This window comes from Chrysemys picta, chromosome 7 (assembly GCF_011386835.1).
Source record: "Chrysemys picta bellii isolate R12L10 chromosome 7, ASM1138683v2, whole genome shotgun sequence".
NCBI classification, from domain to species: domain Eukaryota; kingdom Metazoa; phylum Chordata; order Testudines; family Emydidae; genus Chrysemys; species Chrysemys picta.
In genome coordinates this window covers 101,897,901-101,925,451 of record NC_088797.1, presented here as the reverse complement: position 1 = coordinate 101,925,451, position 27,551 = coordinate 101,897,901, and the positions used below count along the sequence as shown (strand labels likewise).

General features: G+C 40.8%; 1 protein-coding gene across 30 annotated transcripts in view; it reads left to right on the top strand.

Annotated features, from left to right (window-relative positions):
* The window catches only part of JAKMIP3 (Janus kinase and microtubule interacting protein 3), a 158,506-nt gene that overhangs the window by 44,636 nt on the left and 86,319 nt on the right, over positions 1-27,551 (top strand). For 29 of the 30 annotated variants that reach the window (XM_065552149.1, XM_065552167.1, XM_065552166.1 and 26 more), the window contains exon 2: positions 23,221-23,463. In XM_065552149.1, the coding sequence (XP_065408221.1) occupies positions 23,329-23,463 (135 nt within the window). In that variant the 5' untranslated portion in view covers positions 23,221-23,328. Of the gene's footprint in view, positions 1-23,220; positions 23,464-27,551 lie in introns of those variants that run through there. The other variant, XM_065552173.1, reaches the window with a different exon arrangement.

Here is a 27,551-nt window from a genome sequence, read left to right as displayed (position 1 = left end):
CATATCATACGGAGGTCCGGTGGCTAAGTCGGGGAAAAGTTCTCAAAAGACACTTTGAGCTGCGAGAGGAAATCTGCCAGTTCATGGACAGTAAGGGGAAAGACTGCACAGTTCTGCGGGATGAAAAGTGGAAATGTGAGTTGGCGTTCCTGGCTGACATAACGTCGCATCTTAGCGCTTTAAACCTTCAACTCCAGGGACGGGAGCACATAATAACCGATATGCATGATGCAGTGAAGGCATTTCAAGTGAAGTTGCGCTTATGGGAGACACAAATGCACCAATGCAACTTGTCTCACTTTCCCTGTTGCCAAGTAATACGGAACCAAGAAAGTGCCACAGTTTTCCCAAATGCCACCTTTGCTGAAAAACTCAGCGCGCTGCGCACTGAGTTCGCACGGCGCTTCAGTGACTTTGAGGCACAGAAAAGTAACTTCGAGCTGCTTCGCAACCCATTTGCAGTCGATGTGGAAACCGCACCTGTAGAAATGCAGATGGAGCTGATAGAACTGCAATGTAACGGGACACTGAAGGCAAAGTACGACACTGCGGGGCCAGCACAGTTCACTTGCTTCATTCCTGAAGCGATGCCGCAGCTCCGCCAACATGCGGCTCGAATCCTGTCCATGTTTGGCAGCACATATCTGTGCGAGCAGCTGTTCTCTGTGATGAAAATTAACAAAACGTCACACAGGAGTCGCCTCACTGATGAACACCTGCAATCGATCCTGAGAATCTTCACAACAGAGAACCTAACCCCAAACATAAACGAACTTGTTGCAAAGAAAAGACTCCAAGTATCAGGCTCTGACTAAATAGGACAAGAAAATGGAATGTTATGATTTGTTATGATTATACTTTTGCTTTAAATTCAATTTTTTATTTATATTTTCAGATTTTTTAATATTCCAGCATGTACAGATTTTGAATGTATTGTATTGACAGGATATTTTTTTATGAAGAGCAAAATATTTTAAGTTGAAATGTATTTATTTTGGAATGATATCCTGTATTTTGGTTCATATTAATGGTTAAAAAACATAAATATTTAGTCTGTTAAATAAATGGTTATACTGTTCGGCCCGCGAGTTTTGAGTTTTGGCCCCCTGTGCAATTGAGTTTGACACCCCTGATGTAAGCTATACCTCCATTTGAGTTACATAAAAAGCAACATTTGTTCTATGTTGGAAACTCATGCTCTTGTATAAAATGCAGAATAAATATATAAAGAATTTTTTTATAAGAATTAAAATTATGCTCATGATTTAATGAACAGTCTGACCAGGAAGGGTTAATCTGAACTATCTCTGGAGGATTAATCTTTTGAGTAAAATCCAGGTCATCCAGGATTGAGCGTGTCTCTGTTCAAGCTGTTGCTGAAATTGTACTAATCCTACACAAAAACTTTGGCTAGACTTTCATCAGAGGAAAATTATTACCATGTATCATTATGTTAACAATGCTGATGCAGATCTACCCAGGAAATGGGCATGGCAAATGTATTTCCTTTCTCTTCCATCCCCAGTTAAAACTTTCGGGGGGTTGGGGGGGCGTTACATACTTAATGTTGCCCTGATTAGGCCATTTCCATCTGATCTTCATCTACTAATATCTCTTAGGTATTTCCAAAAAACCTAGAGCTAATATCATTTCCCTAATACAACTCCACTGTGCGCATCTCTCCATGGTCCAGGTATTTTTTTAAGGCACAGGGGGTTCTCGTGACATATGAAATCACATTTATTCATGAACAGAAGGTGCTTATTAAAGAAAACAACTATAAACTACAGACACTCAAATGGACTTCCATACTTCTTGCCTCCTGGAGGAATACTGATGTGACAAGTGCCGAATATTTTTGTTCAGCAATGTTTTGAGTAATCGGTGAAGGGAGAAGAAGTTAGACATCATTTGAGCTATGAAATAAAGTCTTTTTTTGTTTTTACTCTTCCATAACTCAGAGAGGGTCAAAGGATTTTCCTCAAATATGGAAAGCTTCAGCCTAAAGGAGAATTTTTGAGAAATTTCAGAGCATTTTAAAATGGAAGACTATAACAGCATGGATAGCTCAACCTAAAAGCAATAATAAGGTGTATATCTAGTGTATCTCTCCAGGTAAAAATAGCCAACCAAACTTTCACTTATCAATGAATTAATCTGATCCTAACATAGCTCAACAAAATGCAGTCAAACATTAGGATAAAGTTTCATGAATCTCTTTGTCACACACACACACACACACACACACACACACACACACACACACACACTTACTCACATTCACTCCTGGAAAAAAATAAACTTCTTTTTTCTTCCAAGCATACTGGACTTGGAGCCATCTCCACCCCAAAATAGCTTTCATTGCGGCACTATTCTCAGCAGACCATCTCAATGATAGCACTGGTCATGTCTGCTAAGAAGGTCATTGTGCCGTTCTAGTGTTTTGCACAAGCTCATACAGAATTTGTTCTCAACCTGAATGTTGTCTCCTGTAACTTAGCTGTCCTCTTATGCTTTAAATGGGTTGGATTAATAACACTGGTCTACAATTTTTGAGAAGTCGTCTGCTTCAGAGATAAAATATGCTATTTATTATGTATTTTGATGTGCTGAATTCAAATATGACAATTAAAACAACTGATTGGCTACTGTTTCTAAGATATTTAAGTTTTTACATTTTATGTCTATGTATATTGTGTAGATAGTAGAGTTTTAATCATAAATTGTAAACCTAGGTCTTTTCATGTGTTTATGGTTGCTTTACATGATAATATTTCACCTGTCCTATTTATGTAACACTTTAAAAATCAGCAAAAGGGTTATATAAATAAAATTTATTATGAAACAAAAGGCAAAAAACTATTATGTACATAGTTTAGTCCTATTCAGTGTCTACTGGGTGCTTCTTGGCTTGTCTCTTGTATTCATTAAATGGAGCATCTCTTGTCACTGTCCAGCAATAGTCGGCAAGCATTGATGGGCTCCATTTGCCCTGATAGCGTTTCTCCATTGTTGCAATGTCCTGGTGAAATCGCTCGCCGTGCTCGTCGCTCACTGCTCCGCAGTTCGGCGGAAAAAAATCTAGATGAGAGTGCAAAAAATGTATCTTTAGTGACATGTTGCAACCAAGGCTTTTGTATGCCTTGAGGAGGTTTTCCACCAACAACCTGTAGTTGTCTGCCTTGTTGTTTCCGAGAAAATTTATTGCCACTAACTGGAAGGCTTTCTATGCCATCTTTTCCTTGCCACGCAGTGCATGGTCAAATGCATCATCTCGAAGAAGTTCACGAATCTGAGGACCAACAAAGACACCTTCCTTTATCTTAGCTTCACTTAACCTTGGAAATTTTTCACTGAGGTACTTGAAAGCTGCTTGTGTTTTGTCAATGGCCTTGACAAAGTTCTTCATCAGACCCAGCTTGATGTAACAAAATCTTCCTTGATTCAACAAGTGGTGGATGCTGAACACTTTTCCTCCCAAGCTCCAATGACTGTAGGAGTGGCCAGTCTTTCTTGATGTAGTGGGAATCTCTTGCACGACTATCCCATTTGCAGAGAAAACAGCAGTACTTAGTGTATCCAGTCTGCAGACCAAGCAAGAGAGCAACAACCTTCAAATCGCCACAAAGCTGCCATTGATGTTGGTCATAGTTTATGCACTTCAAAAGTTGTTTCATGTTGTCATAGATTTCCTTCATATGGACTGCATGACCAACTGGAATTGATGGCAAAACATTGCCATTATGCAGTAAAACAGCTTTAAGACTCGTCTTCGATGAATCAGTGAACAGTCTCCACTCATCTGGATCGTGAACGATGTTGAGGGCTGCCATCACACCATCGATGTTGTTGCAGGCTACAAGATCACCTTCCATGAAGAAGAATGGGACAAGATCCTTTTGACGGTTACGGAACATGGAAACCCTAACATCACCTGCCAGGAGATTCCACTGCTGTAGTCTGGAGCCCAACAGCTCTGCCTTACTCTTGAGTAGTTCCAAATCCCTGACAAGGTCATTCAGTTCACCTTGTGTTATGAGGTGTGGTTCAGAGGAGGAGGATGGGAGAAAATGTGGGTCCTGTGACATTGATGGTTCAGGACCAGAAGTTTCATCCTCTTCCTCTTCCTCGTCTGACTCAAGTGAGAATGATTCTGGTGCATCAGGAACCAGCAGTCCTTCTCCGTGAGGTACTGGGCATATAGCTGATGGAATGTTTGGATAATGCACAGTCCACTTTTTCTTCTTTGACACACCTTTCCCAACTGGAGGCACCATGCAGAAGTAACAGTTGCTGGTATGATCTGTTGGCTCTCTCCAAATCATTGGCACTGCAAAAGGCATAGATTTCCTTTTCCTGTTCAACCGCTGGCGAAGATTTGTTGCGCAAGTGTTGCAGCATATGTGTGGGGCCCACCTCTTGTCCTGATCTCCAATTTTGCAGCCAAAATAAAGGTGATAGGCTTTCTTAACCATAGTGGTTATACTGCACTTTTGTGATGCAAAAGTCACTTCACCACAAACATAGCAGAAGTTATCTGCACTGTTCACACAAGTACGAGGCATCTCTGCTCACTTTGGCTAAACAGAAATGTGTCCCTTTGCAAAATCAAACACTGACAAATAAGAGAGCATGACACTGGATGATTTCTAGAGCTGATATAGGGCAATTTGTTCAGCAGAATGATGTTACCTTCCTTATGATTGCATCATCCATGACGTCTAGGAATAACATGATGTAATTCATATCATGTATCACGCAATACCAGCTTCAGATTGCATCATTCATTGTTTTGCCTAAAAAGCAAGTACTGTCCAAACCCAGTCATAGATTTATTCATAGATCCAGTCAAAGATGTATTTTAGTCATTTCTGGTTTAAATTGAGATCCCTTCCCTTTATAACTCACTTATCCTCTGCCATTCCCAAGTCAAGGGTCGTATATACTGACCCAATAGCATATCTTGAAAACTAGAGCCAATCAACAATTTTAAGCATCATTTTCATTCTCAGTGACCCAGAATTAGTAAAATATGACTACATTTATTTCAGAAGCATTTTGGCTGTAGAGCAGTGTAACAGGTGTAGAAAGGTTTGGACACTTTTGTTTGCCAGAGTTCACGTCCCAAGTGAGCAGCTCATTTGAACTACAGTTATGCCAGCTTTCTCATGTCAGAGTCCATTAACCAAATTTGTATTGATTTTAGTTCAGTTGGAGCCAGATAAACTAATTTACAATTCAAATTCTAAGAGTTGCACAGTAAGGTATTTTCTCTGAGAAATATATGCACAAAAATAGCACACGATATGATTACATTAGCAGAACCTTTGGTCTAATGTAAAACATACCCCCATAAGAAAACTCATTTTCTTGTGCTGGGATGTGCAGACTCTACAGCAATCTTAAATGAAGAATTGAGATTACTCAAGAAGAAATTGCCCATGTGTAGCATCCTGGAAGTGAGGACTCAGCCATCGGCAATGCTGCCAGTCAGTTTTTCATGCAAAAGACAAAAATTTATGAGTAAACCTAAAATTATAAACAGATTCTTCAGTAAAGAGAATGGAGGAAAAAATATCTCACAATCCTTTGTCATGGTATTTGAAATTGCTAAACATTAATGGCGTGGGGTTTCTGAGACATATTTGTACTGTAGACACTTTTTTTTTTTTAAGTAATGTTGGAGTATTGATTTCAGACACTTCAATCTCAAAAACACATTTTCCAATGAAGCTTGATCTTGAATAACAAGTCAGGAGGCAAAATGAGTGATGAGTCTGACTAAAGATTGCCTTTGGTGCATTATTAATGCCATCTTTAACATAATACATGCCAAGCATCGTATGCATAATATATTCTCCCAGTATCAGAAATATGAAGCGTTTACTATTCTATTTAGATGAGGTAAGCTGACTTGCCCCATTCAACTTGCATAATTCATTCTTATTGCAATAAAATAGGAAATATAATGGCAGAAAAAAGCCATTTAAAATAAAGGCTATTAATGGACTGCCTCAGATAATGTCCCCCAGACTGCCCATGTCTATGTACATGCGCTGTTCTGCTATGTTTTATTGTCATTCCGCAAAGAATTTCTTCTGAAAGGCTATTTCCAAGACTGGCAAGTGAGCACCAGCTACTATAACCAGAATATTGGGGCAAATTATGAATTACTTTGACTTCTTGCACGCAAGTGCGTCTTGTGGCTGAGTTCTGTACTGACCAGAGTTCTGCCTGTTAGGGACTTTTCAGAAAGTGATACAGACTTCCATAAAGACTGTTCTTGCCACAGAGTACTCTACAAAGTGTACATTACAGTGGAGGATACATTATTCCCTTTACAGTACTCACACATACAACCAAATTCTTTCTACTCTGATCTTTATTAATGGTTTCTTTGTCTAGGAAGTTGCCTAAATGATAATGTTTTACCTGAAATGATAACTGCAGTGTTGCACATCTATATTATTCTATTTTGTTGGCAAACAGAAAAGTCTGGCCTGTGAGTCCTTTTTGCTGGGAGCAGTCAGTCCTCTCTGAGTAGCTGACACACTCTTCTTAGTTTGTTTAATCGTTTCTGTAGCCATTATGGCATAAGTATGAGATATCTGCAGATAAAATAATGCATTCTCAAGATTTCTACAGTGCTGTACCTCAGAGGACACTGAGTAGGTCCCATTGAATCAGATAAGAGATTTATAGCCTCTCATCTCATTAAGCATTACTGCTGTTGTTGTGTTCATTAACTAAGGCCTTGGCTACACTTACCCGCTAGTTCGACGGCTGGAAATCGAACTTCTGGGTTCGACTTATCGCGTCTAGTCTGGACGCGATAAGTCGAACCCGGAAGTGCTCGCCGTCGACTGCGGTACTCCAGCTCGGCGAGAGGAGTACCGCGGAGTCGACGGGGGAGCCTGCCTGCCGAGTGTGGACCAAGGTAAGTTCGAACTAATTCGAACTAAGGTACTTCGAACTTCAGCTACGTTATTCACGTAGCTGAAGTTGCGTACCTTAGTTCGAATTAGGGGGGTAGTGTAGACCAAGCCTAAGAGAAAATCCTAACTTTAAAGCATCTGAAATATCTAAATGAACCTTTCCCAGCATAAGGGGAACAATTCCCCCCCAAACCATTCCCTCCATGGTAAACCACAAAATATTTGTACAAGGGCATATCTAATAAGTAAAGGTTTAAAATAACACTTAATTTGACTCAAAATATTGCAGGTATGTGATACAGCCATGTTTTCCTGGCTTTAATCTCCCAGCTAAGACTGATTGGAACTCACAGATGCTCCTGTATAAAACCACTCAGCAGCTCCCCTTCAGCTTTGACTGGTTCATCTCCTGTGCTGAGACGGTGCAAGACTTGCAAAACTGCCTGACACTTCCTCTTCTAGATTTTTGTGGTCACTTGTAGCTGTGCTGTCTACTCTGCTTTGTACATGTACAAAGAGAAAAACCACGCAAATTATTCAAGGGCTGGAAAAAATCCTTTACAGTAAGAGACTTAATGAGCTCAATTTGATTAACTTATCAAAAAGACCAATAGGTGATGTGTTTGTGGTATACCTTCACAGGAGAAAATACCAAGTAAGAAAGGGCTCTTAAACCTAGAAGAGAAATTCATAACAATTGCTGGAAGTTAAAGTCAGACAAATTCAAATTAGAATAAGGGAAATGTTTTAGCAATGAAGGTGATTAACCATTGGTACAAACTAGCAAGGGCAGCAGCGAATTCCAAATCTCTTGATGGCTTCAGATCAAAACTAGATGCCTTTCTGAAAGATGTGCTGTAGTGAAACACAAGTTATTGATCTTAATACAGGGATAACTTATGAAATTCCATGGCCTGTGTTATACAGGAGGTTAGATTAGGTGACCTATTGGTCCCTTCTGGCTTTAAGATTTGTGAACAAATCCATTGCTCTCCCTTTGTCAGGCCATAGCGGAAGACAGACAGAAGGCAATTAGGCCACAACTTTATTCACTCAAATATCTGGCGACAAATTGTACAGTGTCGGTCATTATCCCTTCCTTAATCTTTTCCACATAATCCCCAGCCAGGAGGGGCCTGCTCTGCTGCTGAAAGCCCATCACCCTTCCTTCCTGTGAGGTGAAAGGGGGGCTATAAAAGGAGAGGGTCAGCTCCCTGCTGTTCCAAACTTAGGACCCTCAAACCCTCGTCCTCAGCTCCCTTAATGGATTCATTCCTTTAAATCCTGTTCCAATCCATGTCATCTGATAACTGTATCCCTTACATATTGAGTACTTGCACTAGCCATCAACCACAAGGAGGCACCAGCAAAATGCCTGGCTGCCTCCTCTCTTCCCCATTCCACCAGTTCCCAGATATTCACTGATTCTTCCCTTTTTATTTTAATTGAAGTGAACCATATTTGCATCTAGTGTCCACTCCCAAGCTGCCAGAGAGTGTAAGAGGGGCATCAGCTAGTTCTTCCATGCCAATTCAGGATCTAGGCAGAGATGTGAGCTGCCCAATGACCTGGAAACCCCACCTGTGTGCCTAGCATATAATCCTGAGCCTGCAAGTCCATACCACTGCTCGCTTGGCCCATTTGCATGATCCTAAAAGTGGAAATACAAGAAAATTAGTTCTGATTCTCTACCTGATGACTGATGTATATCCTGTGTGTACTTGAATGCTATCATCCAATTGCCTGAATCACTGTGGCCCTAGCCCTATCTGTGTGACAGCTGTTGTAATCCCGTATGGAAAGAATTGGAATCACATTCTTGCACCAGTAGCTCCAACTTTTTAAGCCCTTTTTTGAAAATAGTAACAAAATGGTATGTTGAGGGGTTTTCTATCACCGTAAATAAAGAGGGGCCCCTCTCCAATGGGTGTCATTGCTGTATAAGTCCTCAATGCCCTTTCTAGGCAAATCCTAGCGTCCCCCTCCCTCCCGTAGCATTATGGATTCACCTCTCCATCCCACTTCCCACCCTCCAGATTGATTTTTGAGATCCTGAATTACAATGACCAATAGCTCTTTCCATTGTAAATCTCTCCACTCCAAAGTCCTTCTCAAAGCCCACCAACCCAGGCACTAGTTTGCTGACTCCAAATAACACTAACAGCCTTCAACAAGGCCACCTCCTGTCAGCTTCTGCATATTTGACTAAGAATTTGCACCAAATCTCTAAGCATTTAAACAGTAATGGGATTAAATGGATCCTCTCTAGGGCCCATTTCCTGAGACCACTCAATGAAAAACCTCTGGACTAAGAACTCACTACTGGCAAACACTACTGGCAAACATAAGGCCTGATAGGTGACTGGAGATCAGAGATGATGCCAGCCCATGGGTTGCCAGAGAAACCCTGTATTGTAATATCCCATTTTCCAGAAAGGGCAATATCATCGACAGGCCCTCCCTCCTCTGAAATGGCCCAAAATTATTAAAACTCCTGTCATAGGCCCTAAATGTTCATGCACTTCCAATCTCTGTACTACCTCAAGAGCTATCATACATCAAGGTTCCAGAGTGCTAGCGGCATCCATTTGGGTTCCTTGTTGGCTTCCCAGTGCCAGGTCCTGACATTTGTCCATCTTGAAATCAAAAGAATGCATCAGCTATGCCATTATCAATCCCAGGCATATGCTTGGCAGAAAAACATATATTAGCGTTTAAACATTATAGTATAAATGCCCTCACCAAACTCATAGTGCTGGGTGATCTGAAGGACTGGTAACTGATTATATTTATTACTGCCATGTTGTCACTCCCCAAAGGCATGCTTTTGTTTGCAAAATCTGTTCCCTAAATAGTTTCTGCTACCAAAATGGAAAGAATTCCAGGAATGTTATTTTCTTTATACCTTTTATATTCAATCTGGATATTTCTGGGCACTCCATCTAACTTGGTAAAATACTTGAAAAACCTATTTCTCCTGATGTATCTGAATGAAACTGCCTTTATCATCCATTCCTCCCTCCAAAACCACTCTCTTAAATTGATTCAGAAATTGTTCTCAAATCCTCCTCCATCTCTTTATTATCCTTTATAAAATGGCTGGGCTTTCCTATTCCTGTGGTGGCAGCTGACAGTCTGGTGCAAAAAGCCTGCCCCAAGGCCATCACTCAGCATACAAAGTTAAGATGCCCTATAATAAGTGCTCCCATTGCGTAATCTTCTTTGAAAGAGGGCATCTCTGGGGCTGCATTGGATATAAAGACCCCCTGACTCTCCAGTCAGCATGAACTGGCAGTGCAGTGATCTTCTCCTGACCTATCCCCGACTGTTTCCTGTCCTTCCTGTTCATCCATGTAAACTTTTTTCCTCCTCCCACACATTGTAAGGGAGCCCTTAAGTGGCAATGCCCGTTTTATCCAGCTTGTCAGACAAAGACCCCCTTGTCTGGAAGGTTGCTGTGAGCGAAATCTATGGCCCTTACAAAAAAATCGCATTAAAAAGGAGGTGGGATTTGCTACATCATATGAAGTGCATTATTTGTAGGAGTGACACAGAGAAACTTGCTGCTACTTACCTCAGTCAGCAAAGTATGAGACATGGAGCATAAGTAGCAACATATTTGCTCCATCTTTGGGTCACTGACTTCTCCTAGGCTAGAAGGTCCCACATTTTGGACAGATACCCAGCCCTCCTGGCATGGAAGCATTTGCTTTGATCCTGATTATAGCCTTTTTTGGAGGAGGTGGTTCCTGTGTTATTTTGTAGTAAGAGTACCTGTGTTCCAGCTGCCATCCATAGGGGCATGAGCCTGTTATCTGCTGTCACATTTTATACATGTAGCAATATTGATTAGGATAGACATTATAGTGCAGAGGTGGACAAAGTGTGGCTAGTGAGTCAAATGCAGCTCTTTTACCATTAAAGTGTGGCTCGTGGAGTCGTCCCCCCCACTCCCTCCATTCTCCACCAACCAGACTGGGGTGGGGGAGCTCGGGACCTCTGCCTTGCAGTGGGGTGGTGGGGTAGGGGAGGGGACTCTTGGAGCTTCAGCCCCACAGAGAACACTGGCTGGGGCTCGGGGCTTCAGCAGGAGCGGGGCAGAAGCCCTGAGCCCTCTCAGGTACCTCACACGGGGCTGAAACTCCAAGCCCTAAAGATTGCTGTATGTGGCTCGGAGATCAGTTAGTTTGGCCATCCCTGTTATAGTGGAAAGGGAGTTTATTTGGGAGTTTTATAAAGAAATATCAATACACAATGTTCTAATAAAATGCTACCAAGTTACTGAAGCTACAAAATTGACAATAATGCTAAATGTAGCAATGAAAATAAAACAAAAGCATTGAAACAAAAATAGTTTTTATAAATTGCTGAAATATATAAGGAGCAAGCATGTTCATTACATTTGTTAGATAACAGATATGTCTTTGGGTTTTATTAACTTTTTGGTCACCTTCTTGTTGCTTTTGTGGCAACGATTTTTTGATCTCAGCAAAGTTTTACCAGGTGTATAGTAACCCTCACTAGGGGAAGTGTGAGTCTTTGGCCCCCTCTAGTGTCTGGTTCACATAAAATAAGAGAGTACTACAGCTACCAGCTAGTGGAATTTTTCCTTTTGCTCAAGTAGATATCTCATACGTTTCAGTGCTGAAGATCCCGGGTTCAAACCCTGACGACAGCAAAAGAGGGCTTGTTATAAACAGGTTTAAATATGGCCGGCTCCATGGGAAGTGGTAGTTTGAAAATGGAGGCCCAGATTCTGAGCGGCACGGTATGACTTTGCATCTCACCATTGGTGCGAACGCTTCACAATAGCTGGTCCTGGAAATATCTCCCTCAAAGTAAGGGGCTCTTCTGATGATGTAGAGAGCTCCTATAGCATCACCGTGTGGATAGTGTATAGAGGCTGTGGCAGGGGCAAGGGGGAATGCCTGGGGCATCACTATGTCCTGCTGATTCCCAGCTGCCAGATGTCTTTGGGGGCATTGGCAGCTGGCGCATTCTAGAGCATTAAAACAGAACCTGCCTGGTGCACAACCAATTCAGGATTGAGGGAGCAAAAAGGTGGTTTAAAGCTGAGGTGCACTGTGCACTCCTGAGCTGCAGTTCAGCAGCAGGATCTGAATTCCCACTAGTTAAATCAGTATGTTGCATTGAAAACCTTTCCATACACTTACATCAAAGCTGATTAATAGCCAGACTTCTAGTGACGTTTGAGGATCATAAAGGGAACAGCTATGTTTGTTTAGTGAATGATGTGAGGAGGGATAAGAAGAAAGGGACTGGAGGGGGTAAGATTGGCCTGGCAAGAGTAAAAAAGAGTGAAAGGATGGGAATGGAGCAGAGGGGCTGGGAATGAAATAGAATGCAAGAGAGCAAAGAGTAAGAAAGACTTGGGAAAGGGATGGCTCCCCAAGACTATGTCTCAAATGTGAATTTTAGTGGATTTTTTTCCCACAGAGGATAATTCAGTAAAGACCATGCTGCAGAATATAAGAATTATGTCTTTAAAACAATAAAAATAAATAAAAGTGTATGTCTGTCAGCCTGGGGCACTCTAGGAGCTTTAAAAGGGAGAATAGGATTTAAGGACTGTAGATTAAGGAACGCATCACAAATGATCAATGATATAAATTCTAGGATTGCATTCTTGTTCTTTGCTAAAACGACATCATTATCAAAGCAAATTATAGTTGTATTGCTCCAGCCTGCCATTGATGGCTTCATTCAAATGAGGAGCTGGCAAACGAGCTGCTCTCCATGCAAACTCTGTGATACTTGTATCAGAATTTTGTTCTATGGAGCTGAGCAATATGTTTCTGGAGTTTGATCATGGCAGGTCCTACCCTCTGGTGTTTGGAAGCAATATTCTTTTAAGACTGGTATTTATCTACCAATCCCCAGATGGTTTTAATTAATCATCTGTGTGCACAGACATGCACCAATAGACAACACTCTCTTTCTTCGTGTATTACAAAGCTATGACTTTTTAATACAAAACCCAACAATTCTTTCATGATTTCCAACAGCAATGCTTTTCCTAGTACATACAAAGAATGTCACGGACATCACTAGAAAGCTGCCTTAATCTAGCCAGTATAACTTCCCGTTATTATCCCTAGAAATAACAGTCTAGTGCACACCAGATGGACCCGTTTCTGAGCAGTCTGGTGATGCATTTTGGTGCATCCTCTCTGTATCAGCATCTCCCAATACCTAAAACTACTTAATATGGATCTCCTCCTTGTTCGTTGTATTATATGCTGTATACTGATCTAGCCAGCTAGACAGTTTTGGTTAGGGTCCTGAACTCTGGAATTCACTTCCTCATATAATCCACCAGAACCCAAGTTTAGCCATTTTTAGTCAGCAATGCAAGACACGTTGTCTACTTTGACTTATTTTTGTCATTTAGACCTGCAGCCAAAGGCTATTACACCTCTACCTCGATATAACACTGTCCTAGGGAGCCGAAAAATCTTACCGCGTTATAGGTGAAACTGCATTATATTAAACTTGCTTTGATCCACCGGAATGCGCAGCCCCGCCCCCCCTGGAGCGCTGCTTTACCGTGTTATATCCGAATTCGTGTTATATCGGGTTGTGTTATATCGAGGTAGCCGTGTATTTCCATTTGGTTTGTGGAGGAATAGAGCTGGGATTGTATTGGGCCGTGTCTCCATTTTGAGCTAGTAGTTGTCAATATTTTACCTTTTATTCTTGGTAACATACCCAGATGCCCCAGAGAGAGAGGTGCCATGAAAGGGCTAGCTTGTCACAGCCCTCACTTGGTCGGACAATGGTAGAAGGGGAAGTAAGGCTCCACTTATTCTCCTACTTGGTCCTGCTCAGATTGTGACTCTGGCTGCAGAGTTGGCAATGTGGCTGCCTGCTATGAACACGTGGAAGGGGAGGGGCAAAGTAGGAGGATAATTGGTTCAGTCCCTCCCCATTTGTTGATCAGAGTAGCGGAATGGGGCATGAGGGAAGGAGTAAGCTGCTCTATGAAAAGAGGTGAAATGATTTACTCCCCCCACTTGAGCAAGGGAGGAATTTAGACTCTGAATTACAGTTCATTCTCTGATTTGCTCCTGAGACAGAGGAGCTATGTACTGTCCCTTACTCTAGGCAGATTGTAAAGTTAAAATCTATCCCTAATTAAATAAATAATTGTATTACGTAAAGATGTTTTTCTTTCATGTATTTATTATTTCTGCAGCTTCTTAACTCAGTATCCCTAAATGTTTTACAAACATCTGTAAGATGCAATATCAAATGCTTATTGCTGCTTCTTTATTGTTTCTGATATAAACTCACTGATGGTTTTCAGCTAAACCCTGTTGGAGTCACTTGAAACAATGTCTTCTGATGCTTCTATTTAGCTCCCAAAATATATTCTTGCAGATGAACATCAACTGATTATATTTCTTGAATCGTCAGGAAAAAATAAACGTATTCCATAGAAGTGCACATTTTACAAAAGCCACTGTTAAGCTTTTCAGCTTTCAAAATTCTCAGCTAGATCCTCCGTTAGTGTAAATTGGTGGAGCATCATTGAAGTCAATGGAGCTACATCAGTTTATATCAGCTAAGGATCTGGCCCTCTCCCTTGAATCTTCACATCACCCAGTCAATTTACAAAGAATAAGGTAAACTCAGAGCCAGGATTTAGTAATTGTGCAACTTTGAGTCCTCAAACCCAGGTGCTTTTTTCCATAACAGTGCATAACTAACTGCTTTGAAAGAAGGCTGATATGGCAAGGAAATTGCAATTAGTGCTCTTTGAAAATCCCAGTTCCCAAAGTTTTGATTCATATGATAGAATTATAAAACCACTGCAACCTATAGTTCAACCTGTGACTCCAGTATAGCATACTGACTCACTAATTATCCTTTGTAGTTCTTCAGAATTTGCTCCATTATAATGGAGCCTGTTTATTCCCACAGGAGTTTCAACATGGTAAACCTGTTTTTAAAGGTTTATACATCAGCTGTAAAAAAATCACTCATTATTATTATATTAGAGGGGAAGAAAAGTTTGAGATTAAAATAGTCCTATATGGTCAAAGGCTAATTGAACCATATGTGATATATTTTTGCTATGCAGGAGTCCACCGTTTTTGCTGATTTCATAAAATGTTTACCAGCGCTATCCGAATGCCATAAAAATAAACAAATTACTGTGCAAAGTACTACACTTAGAAGGAAAAATCAAATACTCAAATACAAAATGGGGAATAACTAGCTATGCAGTAGTACTGCAGAGAAGGATCTAGGGGTTATAGTGGATCTCTAACTGAATGTGAGCCAACAATGTGATGCAGTTGTGAAAAAGGCTAATATTATTCTGGGGTTTATTAACAGGGGTGTCATATGTAAGACACAGGAAGTAATTGTTCTGTTCTAATTGGTACTGGTGAGGCCTCAGCTGGAGTTTTGTGTGCCACACTTTAAGAAAGTTGTGAACAAATTGGAGAGAGACCACAGGATAGCAACAAAAGTGATAGAAGTTTTAGAAGGCATGACCTATGAGGAAAGGTTAAAACAACTGAGCGTGTTTATTCTGGACACATGAAGATTTAGGGGTGATATGTTTTCAAATATGTTAAGATCTGTTATAAAGAGGACCGTGATCAATTGTTCTCCATGTCCACGGGAGATAGGACAAGAAGTCATCAGCTTAATATGCAGCAAGGGAGATTTAGATTAGATATTTGGGAAAACTTTCTATTATTAGGATAGTTAAGCTCAGGAATAGGTCACGAAGGGAGGTTGTGGAATCCGCATCACTGGAAGTTCTTAAGAACGAATTAGATAAACAGGAATGGTGTAGGTATACTTGGTCCTGCCTTGGTACAGGGGGGATGGACTGTATGAATTCTCAAGGTCCCTTCCACCTCAACAGTTCTATGAAATTAATCAAATCCCAACTAACTCAGTATGGAATGTCTTCTACTCAGCAGGATGCTGGCCATGCTCACTGATGTGAACCCCTCCCCACCAGACATGCAAACCTTCCTCTTCACTTTCTCCACCCACTTTCCTGATAATTTGAGAACCTGAAATTGTAATTCTAGAGCCAGTTTCACTCCCTCTGTTGCAGGGAGGTACAGCTTGCATCAACACGTGCCCCTGGAGGGAGCCACACCCATGGGAGGGCAAGCATTGTTTCCATACCTGCCCTTCTGCTCCCAAGCTTTCTATCTCATGTGAGACATATTAGTTTTAAATGCTGCTAAGGTTACTATAGACTCCCTCATCAGCAGAGGCTTCTATGGGTATGTGCTTAGATTCAGTGCATCTCATGGCTGACCTAGCCATGGGCCAATACTCCCCACTTTTTGGTCAGTGCTAGTTTCTTGCAGATGTGTTTCTTGCAGATGTGTTGAAGCACTGCCACAGCCTCCTCCCCAATACATTTTTCCCCATTGGAGGACCAGCTCCAGATTCTATGCCAGTGGACGTGCAAGTTGATGTGGCCTATTCCCCAAAGGCCCTATATGCTGTCTCAGTATTATCTGGACAATCTTCACCTGAGGCTCTAGGTTCACAACACACTTGCTTGAGTGCCAAAAGGTGGGGTAAGTTGGTTTTCTGTTACTTTACAGGTTTGCCTGGCACTAAAAAAAATTAGAGTAGATTTGTGACCCTTACAGACTCTGTTTAAATTCCTGTTCATTTTGATCATCTTAATCCTCAAATATCATTAGTGACTACATTCAAGTGTTCTCATTATGTCTCTTTCACTTCTAATTAAATGGCTCTAAGATAATCTTTATGTAACTCTTTTTGTACCAAGTCTGTTATTTGAGGGGTGTCAGGAGGAGACAGTTGCCCTTTGGGAAAATTTCATTACTCTGTTAACATGCTGCTCAGCCTGACATTGCGCTTCTCCTGATAGTACATGTGTGTATGAACCAGTAGGAGCTGAAAACTTATTTTAACTTCCCCTCCATTTTAAACAGTCTCAAATGTATAAGCTCAAAGTGATACCCTGGTTATTCTCTGACAATAATATTGTCATCTGCAGCTCTAAACATATTTTTATATTCTCAATACAATACAAAATTATAAGACTTCTTTTGTACTCTCTCTTTTTCTCTCTCTCTAGGGGATGTGCCCATCCTGTGCACTGAGTGAGGTAGTAGGTCCAGCTGGCGAAAAAATAGTAATCAAAAGTGATCATGTGTATTTAAAGAGTGCATCAGTGTATCAGACTGTATCATATGCACACAGGGGCAGAATTAAGGCCTCCGAATTAAGGCTTGCAGGGAGGTGTGTATTGGCGGGGGGGAGGGGAATGCAGGAGTCTGCCCATGTGGAGCAATTGCAGGATCAGGATTTAAGGTTGCACAGGCTGCTTTAATTCTGCCATTTCCTAAATTTCAAGGACTTGACTCGACGTCTCTATTAGCATTCTTTTATCGTGTGTGTGTGTGTGTGTGTATATATATATAGAGAGAGAGAGAGAGAGAGAGAGAGAGAGAGAGAGAGAGAGAGAGAAAAAACCACAGAAAAAACCTGTTAAAAGAACAGCTCTTGAACTTGTCTCCTCTACATTTGAATCAGGCAGCTTTCTCCTCCATGCTGCCATGGCCCAGCAGGGACATCATTGCCTTCGCAGAGAGATAGGCTCCCTGCTCTCAGTTCTGATGCTGGGTCCTGGCCGCAGCAGAACAGAGCTGCAATTTCAGGGAAAGTCTTGTTTGGCCACAGGCTGGAGCATGCCCAGTACAGACAAAATCTTTGGGGGATAGCTGTGAAATTCAGCAAGGCTCTACGGTGCATGTTGGAACTGCAATTTTTTACAAAGGCTTAGAACTGGACAGATTTGTCATGATGATGGCAAAAGGCACATCTCTGACACGAAAGACCACCCCCTGACAAATTTCTAGTCCCTGCTCCAAACAATGGGGGCACTAGAGCTATCCAAAGAAAATGTCACCAGAATTTAACATGGGCAAAACAACATGTTTTCCCTTAGCCTCATTCCCCGAAACAGCTGAACTATTTTGGCTGCTATTTAAATAAACAAATCAGCCTGAGACAGACATGTACTATGGAAATTTTCAGCCCAAATGGGTTAACTTTTGGCGAAATTATAAGCAACCGAAAAAAGGTCTTATAATGAGACGTATCAGACAGTCTTAACAATAGGGGGTGCTACCATATATTCGGTTACAAAAAAACGATGTTTATTTAAGAATCATTAGCTCTCTTTTGCACAGGAGATAGTCTGGAATTTGAAAGCCTGTACAGGGATGTACTCCCCTGTGTGACATGAAGCCCAACTTCACAGGGGCTCCCTTTCAACACTTAGCAGCAGCTCTTGGGGTTCAAAACTGACAGGGGTTTGTGAGATGGGGCTGGTAGCTGTGCTGCTACTTAGATTAACTATTCATTCCGATGTACTGATTGTAGAATGGGTTTGGCTACATAGCCCCCATCATCACCTACAGTATCCCACAGCTGTTAGGTTAGGCCGTAGTGCTCCTAGTAACATACAGTTTACAGTACTTTTATGTTTAGCTCATTGTATCAATTATTTGATTTTGTATCCAGTTCCCAATTTAAAAAAATTGAGTCTTTCACAGTCTGTCAGAAAAATAAACCCAGCTGAATAAAACTCATCTCGTAAATACCAGTTTTCTTCAGATTGTTACGTATCTGATATTCAAATTTAAACTGCTATAAGGTTGTTTTATATGCCTCTAATCTGCTCAGGATCTAAAACAACCCTTGACCACACCTACTGTGTCCATCTTTGCAACATATGGCTTAAGAAAATAACAGTAATATGCATGAATATTTTGTTATTACAGTAGAATTCAGTGCCTGTGGCTATAGACTGTTCCAGTTTTGGTCTATATGAACTGAAGTTTTTCATAGTGAAAATCCTCTGACGTATGACAATCACTACAGTAATAGATCTCATTAATGAAAGAAGCAAAAATTTTGAATACTAAAGAAGGCTAAGTTTATCGAATTGTAGAATTTGCTTATAATATCAGCAGCTTTTGTTTGCTTTTTCTGTAAATTGTATTCAACAAAAAAATATATTAAAAGAACTTTAAGGTTGCAGAGTCAAGTACTCAAAAGTTAGGAAATGCCATAATTAAGGTTGCTCGTACAATCTTAATTCAGCTCTCTAGTGCATATGCAGTCTTTAATTACATGATCACATGCTATTTTTTCCCACAGTCTTCCACATCTCCCTCCAAGTTCCAGTCTCTCTCTCCAGTCAGTCCCAGTCTGTATACACACCATTCTTTGTCCAAGCTATTTTCCACTGCTTCCAGTAGCTCCCAGTTCTGCCCCCAAGCCTTTTCTGCTCTCACAATCTCCTAAACCCAGTCTCCTTGCCAGTCCTATTAACCCATGTGCCATGAGTTGAAAGATCCTGCAAACAATTACATGTGATTAACTTTAAGCAGATGAGTTGTTCCATTCAAGTCAGTTGGACTACTCACGTGTTTAAAGTTAAGTACATATAATTATTTGCAGGAGTGGGGCCCTAAAGCTGAACTACAAACAAAACAAAAGCAGTCTTTGTTTCTGCCCTTTATTGTGACTTTATGATGTATAAAGAACTCCCCAGAAAGCTTTTCAAAAAATCTGTTTGTGTTTTCCCCATAGAAATATTGGAAATAATGGAACATTGTAACTGAAAAGTCCTTGCCTTCCAAAAGAGTTGAGAGAGAATGTTGAATCTTTCTTCTACATCCCAGGTAGAAGTCTGGACCAGCTGCAGCTCAGGTTTCAGCCTGGAAACAAGATGTCATTATTCAGATTTCTAAGATTTTTTGAAGTCCTTCAGGGGAAAATAAGGAAATCGGGAAATAAAATTACTGATATTTCTATTATAAAGAAGAAAAACAATTTAAAGAAATCTTTGTCATCTTTATGTATAAAGGAGCAGTAAAGGTAGATGACGGTTGTTGCTTTGTGTATGTGTTGTGGTTCACCTTTAAAGAAAGAAGGAAATGGGCTTCCTCACCTATAGTCCAAAGAGAGTGCAGGAAGGAGCATCCATTTCTTCTCTTTAACACGCTATCTTGATCTCTTTGTCATTAACATTCCCCCATAGAGATCAAGTTGAACCACTAACACTCAGTAATAAATTGCTTGCTGCCAGGTTGTTGACATTCTGCTGCAAACCTATCTGTAGGGCCCTACCAAATTCATGGTCTATTTTGGTCAATTTCACAGGCATAGGATTTTTAAAATCATAAATTTCATGATTTCCGCTATTTAAATCTGAAATTTCACAGTGTTGTAATTGTAGGCATCCTCAACCAAAAAGGAAATGTGGGAGGTGGGATCGCAAGGAAATGTTGGGGGGGGGGGGTTTGCAGTACTGCTACCTGTATTTCTGTGCCGCTGCTGGTGGTGGCGCTGCCTTCAGAGATGGGCAGCTGAAGAGCTACTGCTGCTGGCCAGGAGCCCAGCTCTCAAGGCAGAGCTGCTGCTAGCAGCAGCACAGAAGTAAGGATGGCATGGTATGGTATTACCCCTCTTATTTCTGCGCTGCTGCCTGCAGAGCTGGGCCTTCAGTCAGCAACCGCCACATTCCAGCCACCCAGCTCTGAAGCAGGGCCGGTGCAACCATTTATGTGATGTAGGCAGTCGCCTAGGGCGCTAGGATTTGGGGGGTGTCATTTTCTGTGGCAGCGCCCGTGGCGGCCGGATCTTCCCGGTCGCTGCGGCATTTAGGCGGAGGGAGCTGGGGCAGTGGAGCGCAGGGAGGGCCGCCTGCAGCAAGTGGGGGGGCGGCACGCGGGGGAACTCCCTGCCCCAGCTCACCCCTGCCCCACCTCCTCCCCGAGCACGCCGTGGCTACTTCACTTCTCCTGCCTCCCAAGCTTGCGGCGCCTAAACATCCTTCCACCGGCCCTGCTCTGAAGGCAGCACAGAAATAAGGGTGACAATACCGCAACCCCCCTAAAATAACTTGGTGACCCCCCTGGAACTCCCTTTTGGGTCAGGATCCCTGTGAAATCTGTATAGTATATAGTAAAAGCACACAAAAGACCAGATTTCATGGGGGGGGGACCAGATTTCACAGTCTGTGATGCATTTTTCATGGCCAAGAATTTGGTAGGGCCCAACCTATCAGCTATTACAGTGGGCCTCACGTTCTTCAGGGCAGGACTTTCTAACCCAGCCCCACCCATTCTGGGGTGTGGGGTCCTCTGACCTTGTCCTAATGAGACTGAAAGTTACAGCCATATAATATCTGTTGTTGTTGCTGACCAGGCTGCTAGAGAAAACAACTTTTCATTGTGAAATTTTAATTAATTTATACCAAAAAAGGGTTACATTTTGAAAGGTCAGAATCCAAATACAGTGTTTTGAATTTATCAAACATTTTGCCTGACCTGCTCCAAAATGTTTATTCTCTTCTGATTTTCATTTTGTGGGAATATTTGAGATTTTTTACTTTTTGTTCTGTTTCAAGATGAAAAAACATTTTTGAATCTCAAAAACTCTCCTGGGATGAAAACAAATGATTCCTGCCCAGCTTTATTAAAGTGGCGAGAGACATGAAGTCCAATGGGGATTTGGCAATATTCAGACATGATTCTCACATCTAAGCGGCAGAGTGAAAGAGGAATAAAAGGAAACCTTGGCAGCAGTCAGGATAATTAGGAATCTTTAGTTCGCACATAAATGTGGAATCACTATAGTGTTTTAACAAGATACTTTTGTTATAAAAACAGCAGCTTCGGAAAATTTTACCTTGAGTGAAAGAAGAAATAGACAAACAGGGGCATTGACTTATAAGATCACACAATGTGTCCACATCCTCCTGACCTAGTAAAAGACCATGAGTGGATTGAGTTTAACATTCTGAATAGTCTTTCCTGACAACTTTTTGTTGTTATGAAATGACATATGCTCAATCTACTGAAAAATAGTACTGTAATTGTAGATCATGGGGAAGAAATGAGGCACTTTGAGTGACTTGTTGATAACTTGTGTAGCACAGAGTTTTGTTCCCATGGCCAGGGCCGGCTCCAGGCACCAGCCTGGCAAGCAGATGCTTGGGGCGCCCGCTCCGGAGAGGGGCGGCAGGTCCAGCTATTCAGCGGCAATTCGGCGGACGGTCCCTCAATCCCGCTCAGAGCGAAGGACCTCCTGCCGAATTGCCGCCGCAGATTGCAATCACGATCGCGGCTTTTTTTGTTTGTTTGTTTTTGATTTTTTTTTGGCTGCTTGGGGCGGCCAAAACCCTGGAGCCGGCCCTACCCATGGCTAGACAAATAATTTTCATGGACTGTCTGTAAACTAAGAGTTGTGTGAAATTGGATCACATACAGACAAATCCTAATAACTGCTCTCCTTGGGTAAAATTTGCCTTCGTACAGAAAGCACAAGGCTTATTCATCATGTAAGCTTGACGTCAGCCCCCAAACGAGGGTATTGTAGATAGGCTTTATGCTGTACCTTTCTGCACAGGGTGAATTTCATCCAGTTTGACAAATATGTTTATTTTAGCTTTATTTTTCTTTGCCAGGAACATAGAAAAGAAATAATCCTACCAAACCTCTGATACGCAGAATGCGTTCAACATCCAAAAATAAAAAAAAAGAAGTGGGTGGTAACTGTTATTCTCAATAACTCTACTGACCTTACCTCAAGAGTATTGACTTATAAGATCTTTTATTTTCATTGATAATTTGGCATCCTAATTTCTGCACATACTCTATTGTACATTCTGTGTATACTTAATTATGCTTTCCCCAATTTAGAAGTTTTATTATGGAACAATCTTGTGCCACACTACTGCCAGTGGGTGACATTAAAGTAGTGGAGAGACAAGGTGGGTGAGGTAATATCTTTTAGTGGACAAACTTCTGTTGATGAGAGAGAGACAAGCTTTCGAGCTTACAGAGAGCTTGTCTTCAGGTCTCTTCTTCTATAGTTTAACATACAGTCCATATTACCTTTAAGGGGACTCTCCAAGGCACTGCCTGTCTTTATAATATCATTGTTGTAGTCTGTTATTTGAAACTTAATTCATCCTTATAAATATATGAAAATTAAAAATTTTGTTGGCAGTTGTTTATCATAATCTTACTGAGCTGTGTAAGTTGATGCACTAGGGGAAAACTGCAGGCCATTAGTCACTGTGACAGATTTTATTACTCTGAATTAACTTCTCGTGAACTGCTTTGAAATCTTGTCTGAAGTCACTACAATGAATCTTGCATTAGTCTTATTTGCTAATTGTGGAGCCCGCTAAACTCTGGCACTTTCACGGCAGTTGTGATTTCCCTCTTTCTAGGTGAATAAGAAAATGTAGTGGACAGAAGCAAGGAAGAGAAACCTCAAGTGGTGGAACGGAGGGTTCTCTCTGCTTGGGATTTCACCCTCCCTGTCACGCTGCCTCACAATGTCAAAGAAGAGTGCTAGCAGCCGAGCTAAGGGAGAAAAACCTGATGCCTTAGCTGCCTTACAAGCTGCCAATGAAGAGCTCAGGACAAAACTCACGGACATTCAAATAGAGCTCCAACAAGAAAAGAGTAAGGTGTGCATCTTTTTTTCCATTAATTAAAGAAAAGAATATCTTTTATTTTCTAAACGCCCCTCCTTCCCAGCCCTACACAATGGCGGGTGAAGTACAGTGCTATTTGATAGCCACTGTATCGCATTTTTTCATACACAGGGTCAGAACTAGCCATGTACTGCTGTGTTTAGTTGGTGTGTATTGTGTGTGTTCATAATCTCGGAAAAGTTCATAATCTGAGTAAATTAGATTCAAGTTTTGCAATAAATCTCAATAAAATAATGTTGAGCATTTTTGTTAGAAGGTTGCTCATGAAATAGTACAGTAAATTTTACATGGGGTTCCTTTAATTTTTACTTTTGGTATGAAACCTGCAAGTTATGTTTGCACTATATTTTTGCACAAATCAATGTCTTGATGAATTATTTAGTAGCCTCTCTAATTGGCCCCTCTGGTGGCGGAAGAAGCTATTATCAGCAGGTACTATACATCAGAAAAAGAAGGGAGGATACCATCATTAATTTGTTAAAGATACACATCAAACAAGCAGGCATGGTAATTTATGCTCAGGACAATTTGTTCTTTAATTCTGAGCTATGGTAGCAAATTAGACTAAATGGTTGTGTATTCAGAAGCATGAAGCTTGGATTTGCTTTTAGAATAGTTTACTGAAAACTATTAGTGACCTTTTTTAGGAGTGGTAAATATATTTTGTGCCTTATATGGCAAAAATCTGAAAGAGATTCTGCATGTAGCAAATTGTTAGAATATATGTAATTTACCAATTTTACTAACATTCCGTGCAAGGCAAACAGAGAAGATCATGATTTTAAAAACTGCATCAGTTGTATTTCAAGGTGTGATATGAGCTAAAAGACTTTATTCCCTACACATGTTACAATCCATCAGTTCATCATATTCATCTAGTACTTTCAGGGTTACAGCCTTTTGGTGGAAAAGCAAAGGAGTATAAATATCAAATTCCTTAGCAACCAGTGTCTCAGATGCATACTGAATGCTTGATAGAGAAGGAAATGAAATTGCAAAACAGTATAGCTAAATGCCAGCAAAAAGTACAGGAAAATAAGCATCTATCCCAAACCAGACAGATGGCATGTTCGTAGCAGTAGGCTCAATGCTGTCCAAATCTTTTGTCTCTCTCATGAATACTTTTCCACTAAATGTTTACCTTTTTTATTTTCCTTGCAGACAATTTGCATGATACAGGGATTATTCTCATCCTTTACTTTTTCACAATATAGCAATTGTGTTTGGGTTTTCTGCTAACAACCCATCAAGCTGGATGCACGTTACTATTCTAGATCAAGCTCCAAGATTTCCAATCCCCAGTCCCAAAACCAAGCCACAGATTTGATTTACCCCTTTATAGCCCAACAAGCCGTGAAGTCTGGATCTGAACTTCAAGATATAAGGGTGTTTTGGAGCCAGGATTTGGCCAATCTGTTAACTATGGTTTGATGAATTTGCTACAACTAAGTTGCACCATCTCAATTATTGAGTGTTAGTATTTACAAAGAATTTAATTTTTCATAAGAGCTAAGATACAATGTAAAGTACACCTACTTCAGCAGGAACAGATACACACTGTGCATTATACCATAATTTGGATCATTACTTGGCACTGTCGAATACAAACCTTATTCTCAAGGTGGTTTTCAAGATTATACATTGATTTAAAAAACACACCTATTCATCATTCTGTTGTGGACAGGAAAGCTCAGATCATTCAAACTGAGTACGGCTTTGTCTGCTTTCACTGTTTAATACATCGCTTTCAGCTAGGAGATCTGGTGAGTTCATACTGCATTTTTGAACTGAAATTTGGCTCTGTTTAGGCTCTTGCGTGCTCACGGTATTCAAAAGCATTTTCCAATAATGAATTACATATTACAGTGACTGACTGTGTAGGATAGCATGACAGTTATGTGTTCAACAGTTGTACACGTACACACACACACACACACACACACTCCCCTGTATTACTGAGAGAATAAACGCACTGTTGGACAGAAGATCTGGATTATCCCCTGTGATTTTTGAAATGTGCCATGACATCTTTGATTTCAGCTGGACATCCACAAAAGATGGGCAGAAAGGGCTTTAGTTTAACCACCAATAAACTGGCTAATTCCTAAATGTTTAACACCTTGAACACTAGTTAATTTCTAAGGATTAAGAGGTAGTCACTATGAGCTCTGAGGAGAGAGGGAGTGTTTCTTGTGTTGAGGCCAGTTTTGGAATCTTATCTTCATTAAGTCCTGACTAGTCCTGGCCCCATCTGCTAGAAACATCTTCTTCCAGTCCTGGCCTACTGTCCTGTGTGCCTCACTTCCCTTCCCCTGCAGCCAGTTTGTGTCCCTTCAATTTGAGAATAAGCAGGAAGAGTTGGAATCATTTCAGAGTCAAATCAGGCATCTGGAGAGCACAAGTTCTTTTCATTTAGACACACCTCCATTTTCCAGTGTCATGACTTATTTTCATCTACTGTACTAGGACTCAGAGTAGCAGCCGTGTTAGTCTGTATCCGCAAAAAGAAGAACAGGAGGACTTGTGGCACCTTAGAGACTAACAAATTTATTAGAGCATAAGCTTTCGTGGACTATAGCCCACTTCTTGGCTATAGTCCACGAAAGCTTATGCTCTAATAAATTTGTTAGTCTCTAAGGTGCCACAAGTCCTCCTGTTCTTCTTTGTACTAGGACTGTGTGTATCCTTTGTTCTATTCCTATTGCCCTCTGCTGTGTACATGGCCAACAATCTTGTCGAGCATGGCCAACAGTCTTTTCTTTGTAGCACATGCCTCAAAATGGATGGGACAACTGAGGCCAAAATTTTCTGAAACACTTTAGAAATTATGTTTTCACTGGCACTTAAGTTTGAGGCAACAGAATAGTAGTTTGAAGGTTGGGATGGGAACAGAGAGAGGAAAATGGTTTGAGAATGACAGTAGATATGACTTGGAAGAGAGATGGAGAGGGAGAGAATACGCTGAGAGAGTGTTTGTAGGGGCCAGACCTCTGAGCTCTTGAGCTTTCTTCCTGTAACCCATGGTGTAATGGAGCCAGAGTTTGTTGACTTTCAAGCATGGTGAAAAGCCTATTTGTTTATCCAATAATTTTTCAGAGAGAAAGGGTTGATTAGGAGATTTTCAGGTTAGAAAGAAAGATCTTATATTTTAGAATAAGAACAATGTTGTTGTTGCAATGGGTAAACTATATAGATGTACTGTGTGAGTATAATGTAAATCGTTGACACTCAGAGCATTGGATAAGTATATTTTATGAAATAATCTGGTGGAAGTGTGTCCTTGGGAAGTCACTTAACCTCAATGTTCTTCAGTGTACCTGTCTATTCAATGTGGATGATAATACTTACCTATATACTTACATTGTATTAATTAATGTTTATAAGGCACTTAGAGATCTGTGGATGAAAGGTTCCTAGAATTGCAAATAATTATTATTTGTTTGATTGATTGTGCTAAAATCAAGACAAAATCAGGATGTTGTCTTTCAGGTTTTTATCTTCATTACTGATCATTTACAAAGGGCTGTTAATTTTGTTTCTGTTTTTCCAAGCCTAATTATGTTTCCTGTTGTGTTGACCTTTAGAGATGTTTGGTCTTTTCCTTTGGCTTATTGGTGTCCTTTCTCTTATTTTCATAAATTACCTTCTCCGCTGAGGAATTATCCTATTTATAATACCACATGGCTATTTCTCGAGAGAGATTTACACGTTATCCTATCTGTAATACTACCTGGCTGTTTCTCAAGAGAGATTTATACATCTGTCTTATGCAAATCTGCTATCTTCAGAGTTCCCCCCTTTATGAACTAGTTTTATGATCAACACAGTTACAACAACACTGTGAAGTATAGCAATGTTTTCTCTATTGCTTTGGGGAGAATCTAGATCCTAAGAATCTAGTCTAGATTACTTTGGAGAAGGGTAGATTCGGAGTGCAGACAAAGGCTAATATATATGCTTTGGGTAATGTGGACATATGTCACAAATGCTGTTGGATGGTCTTGTTTCATAGCCTTCAGGCTATTGGTGGGAACTTTCTAATAGGAACAGTGTAGTTTTTG